We start from the raw sequence: 4,499 nt of genomic DNA, 5'->3' as shown, positions 1-4,499 counted from the left end.
CAATGGCACAAATTCCCTTCAAGGAATACCAGAGCATGTTAAAAGAAAATCTGACCCATGATACATTCAATTCATGCCAGACATCTTTTTATCTGTAAACAGGCCAGCCAAGTGATTTCCTAGACCACTTTGTCACAGGATCGCCTGTTCTACCCCACCACAATTGCTATTTAAGTTCAAGGTCCTCATTTTATTTCACAGCTTACTTTGAACCAACTCAGAGTAAGTCTTCTAGCCCATCATTACACAGGTCAGAGAAACAAAAGTACTCTGTAGAGTCTGGCAAACATGAAGTGTTTTTTTTAGAAGAAACCTACTGCTGCTTAAAACACTGCCCAGAGATCTACCTCAATACCCTAAATCAAAAAGAACAGACAAATGGTTGTTTAACTTTTTATTTCATAATCATAAACTTAAACTCTGAAATCCAGCTAGACTTGGAAGGGGGAGGATAATGTAGAACCCAAAGAACTGCAGCGAGAGCACAATGATAGGATACTGTGAGCAGACCAGGGGAGGTGGGACGCTCTCCTGAGCTACAGAGCTACAGAAGGAATGGTCTGTTGGTTAAGACGAAACACAAATCAAATTTGTCCACAGTCGGAAATGGTGATCTTCTTGCTGGTCTTGCCATTCCTGGACCCAAAGCGCTCCATGGTTTCCACAATGCTCATGCCCTCTTTCACCTTGCCGAAGACCACGTGCTTGCCATCCAACCTGGAAAAAGAAGAATCACTACCACCACTGAACAGAGAAGTAGCCTGCATTCTGCTACAAGATGAGAATGGTACCCCCACAAGTCAACACAGCAGACCCAAGAGTATGTGTCAGAGGGTGGCTTGTCCAGCCTTTAGTATTAGTGAAAAGAAATGGTACCACCATCGGGTTTACACAAAGGTGGCAGAGGATTCTCCCTAACTTTAAATGGACTCCTAAAAAAGAACCAATGCTAGTTAGATAAAAATGGTTCTCAACTTGAACCAAATGTTTCAAGTTTGGCCTAAACTAATCAGGCTCAACACAGTACAAGTATTGTAAGACGAAGAAACAAACTTTGGGGATTTCAGTCTGCTAGGAATCTTATCCAAGCTAAACTAAATCCCCATTTCTCTATTGCACTATCTTACTTTCTATCACACATTAACTAAATTTGCAGCTTTCCATGTCTTCCTTGTACTACCTTAGAGATGAGAAAAATAAGGATTAAGGGTGAAGCAAGTAACATGTCCCACAGAGCAATGCTCCTCATGTAGTCCTTTGTTTGCTGTATTCTGCCCTTACCACTCTGTCTTAGCAGTGCAGATGAAAAACTGGGAACCATTTGTGTTGGGTCCAGCATTAGCCATGGACAAGATGCCAGGACCTGTATGCTTCAGAATGAAGTTCTCATCGTCAAACTTCTCCCCGTAGATGGACTTGCCACCAGTGCCGTTATGGCGTGTGAAGTCACCACCCTGTGAAAACCATGATGGGAATTTGTCACTTCTGACAACATAACCGGAGAAGAGTGCCAAGTCTGCAAGGTCAAGCTTTTAAACTGACTGGAAGGGTTAAGTGGAACCAAATAGTAGATTATCAACCCAGATACGTGTATCCTGAAACATTCTGGCCCAATCCCTAGTTGAGAGTAACCCAAATTAGAATCTGTAAAATTTCATACCTGGCACATAAACCCAGGAATAATTCTGTGAAAGCAGGAACCCTTATAACCAAATCCTTTCTCCCCAGTGCTCAGAGCACGAAAGTTTTCTGTTAAAAAAAAAAAAAAAAAGAAAAGAAAAAGAAACAATCCATATACTGAAACCATTAATATTAGCATAATTTTGTTAAAATTTTTTAAAAAGGAACCAACCTGCTGTCTTTGGAACTTTATCTGCAAACAGCTGTAAGAGAAAATTACAGTTAATTAACATCTGCTTACAGTATTTTGTTGTTTACTGCCCATGTCTTCAAGGACTTCTGAATCATAAAATTCATTTTCTCACTAGCAGAGAATGTACTTCTTTGGTAATTACTTTGAATCCCAAATAAGAACTGCTCCTAACAGTCCTGGGGCTAGGTTAAGCAACAGGCAACACCCAAGACCAAAAACCAAGGGCAGTAATGATTAATATTGAGAGGCTTCTAAAAAGTGACTTTTAGAATAGGACTTTACCTACATCACACATAAATATGTACAGATTATACAGCTTCTCAACTGTACATCATCTCCCAACTTCAGCAAGAACATAAAGAAAACTCTCAGGAACACAAAGTACCGCTACAAGATAAGGGATAAATTACCTGTTAGTCACTGAAGAGGAAAATGCTACGACCTCCTATCTGTTAATATAGCTTTATAGATTACACATGAGTTCACTTATGGTTTTCAGGTCCCTTACCTACTAATGGGTCAAAAAATAAAGACTGGTTTCCAGTGTCTGCTTTGAACCTTTCCTACATGTATAAAACATTAAGGCTAGGAGTGAAGCTTAAAATAACGAAGAAAACCCTTAACAAGATCTTTCATAAAACAGCTTGTTTTAAAAGTATTTTATGAACTATTCCAGAGATGTGTCACCAAATCATCTATTCAAGTTTATTAAACTTGTAATTATTTGTTCCCAAACATATGATCTCCCAAAACACTGACTTTTCTCCAAGCCTTGTTGTGTTTCTTTTAAATTCAAGTTTCTTTTTTGACCTTCACTAAAGTGTAGCAACATGCCCTCACTGGCAGTTAACCTCCATTCTTACCATGGGCCTGTTCTGTCACTGTCTCTCTGGCTAACCTGAGATTAACTTACTGCTCAGCTTCATGTCCGGGCCAAGTTTCCACTACAGCCCTTGTCAATTATCAGCTGACTACTACTGATAGAAGTGGGATGTCAAATGATTAGGATATAACCTTCCTTCAGGAAGTGTTTAAGAGCTTACTACGTGCCAGGCATTGTGGACAGGGCAGGTGACAAGAGAGCAAATACCCCCGTCCTCATGAAGACCGCCTGATGGGAAAACTGGTTTTCAATTAACATCCTAAAACCTAATCACGGGCGGCTTCTTCGACGTTTAAGACAAAAACACGAAGCGACGTCCTATCTCACCGCATCCGAAGTTCTACTAATGTTGGGTTAAGTGGAATAGAAGCCCATTTACTATTGATCTCCTTGAGTAATTGCACCAAGCCGTTAGCTATTCCTGCAATAACTAACAAAAAGATCTGTATGTGCTTCTAACACCTTCAAAACTAACCGGGTAACCCCTTTTAATGCACCTTGGTCAGAAGAGACCTACCCTGCAGCCCGCCTGGACCTGTTCCACACAGGGACAATCGGGAGAACTCACGAGCGCCTCCCACCCAGTGAAGTCCCTGCAGAGGCGGTCCCTGGGAGTCAGCAAACTAAAGGTCGGCTTTCCGATTTCCGCTGGGGGGCAGGGCCTTGGCTTACAGGGAGGACGGAATATTAGGACTAACTTCCAAATACACGCTCGTGTTTTTAACCAACTGGAGAAGCATCCGAGCTCAGTCAAGTCAATCCCACATCCTTTTATCCCTGAATTTGAAAAATGGGTCTTCCGGGGTTCCCGGGAAGGCCGCGAACATACACCGGCTCCAACGCCGGCCTCGTTTCAGGGACCAAAAAAACCCTGAAATGTGTAGTTTCCAAGCAACACGGGGTAAAAAAAGAAGCCCACAGGCCACGCTTAGAAAATTAAAGCAAAATGGCTCGGAAACAGACCCGAGGGCCTCTCTCCCGAGCAGGGCGGGGCCGACTCGGCGGACATTCACAACCACCAGCCGCAGCGGCCGGCGCGCGGCTCTCCCGGGCCTGCGGGGCGCGGTCGGCAGCACGTGCGCGGCCTCGGCCGGAAGGGCGCGGGCGCCACGTGCGGCGGCGGGGGGGCGCGCGGACGGGGCCGCCCCCTCCCCCAACGGCCCCGAGGTCCGACTGGCCCCTCCTCGCCGCCGCCCCGCGCCTTTATCCGCCCGCCGCCCACGGTCACCTCCCGGCGCCTCGCGGCTCCCAAAATGGCCCCTTTCTGAGGAAATGGCGCCGCAGCCTCCGCACCCCACCGCCGCGCTCCTCGGGGACAACGCGCCCGGAGCCGGCGCGTGGGGCCACAGAGCCCCCTGGACCCGCTCTCACTCCCGCCCTTCCGCCTGGCGCCGCCCCTGGTCACTACCTCGAAGTAGATGCGGCCTATGGGCTCGCCGTCGGCGGCGATGTCGAAGAACACGGTGGGGTTGACCATCGCGGCAAATGAAAGAGTACGGCGGCGGGCGGTGGCGTCTGCAAGGCAACACGAGCGCGGCGGCCACCCCTTTTATGGCATACCGGAGTCCCGCCCACAGGCCGGTCGCGTGGCCTCGCCTCCCGCCAATCGCAAGCACGGCACAGCCGGAGTGACGGCACCCGCGACCCATGGGCGGAGAGCCTGGTGCTAGCGGGCGGGGAAAGGGAGGGGCGCTTGCGCCGTAATGGACGGGAAGCGGGTTCCCGCCCGCGGGCTCCGTCGCG

General features: G+C 47.5%; 1 protein-coding gene across 1 annotated transcript; it reads right to left on the bottom strand.

Moving 5' to 3' along the window:
- Nucleotides 1-379: 379 nt before the first annotated feature.
- On the bottom strand, nucleotides 380-4,295 carry PPIA (peptidylprolyl isomerase A). Its single transcript, XM_037837258.1, has 5 exons — nucleotides 4,165-4,295; nucleotides 1,853-1,883; nucleotides 1,661-1,749; nucleotides 1,282-1,454; nucleotides 380-717 (listed from the first exon to the last, which is right to left on the bottom strand). The coding sequence occupies exons 1-5, from the start codon at nucleotides 4,231-4,233 to the stop codon at nucleotides 585-587; spliced, it is 495 nt and encodes a 164-aa protein (XP_037693186.1). The 5' UTR covers nucleotides 4,234-4,295; the 3' UTR covers nucleotides 380-584.
- Between the last annotated feature and the right edge of the window lie 204 nt (nucleotides 4,296-4,499).

This window comes from Choloepus didactylus, chromosome 5 (genome assembly GCF_015220235.1).
Source record: "Choloepus didactylus isolate mChoDid1 chromosome 5, mChoDid1.pri, whole genome shotgun sequence".
In the NCBI taxonomy this organism is placed as follows: Eukaryota; Metazoa; Chordata; class Mammalia; order Pilosa; family Megalonychidae; genus Choloepus; species Choloepus didactylus.
This window is presented reverse-complemented; position numbering and strand designations above follow the sequence as displayed.

Excerpts from the sequence above, each read along its gene's own strand:
- PPIA (XM_037837258.1), bottom strand. The coding sequence starts at position 4,233 with ATGGTCAACCCCACCGTGTTCTTCGACATCGCCGCCGACGGCGAGCCC. Across the intron at positions 1,884-4,164 it reads TAGGCCGCATCTACTTCGAG|CTGTTTGCAGATAAAGTTCC; the intron begins GTAGTGACCAGG and ends TTTCTCTTACAG. Across the intron at positions 1,750-1,852 it reads TAAAGTTCCAAAGACAGCAG|AAAACTTTCGTGCTCTGAGC; the intron begins GTTGGTTCCTTT and ends TTTTTTTAACAG.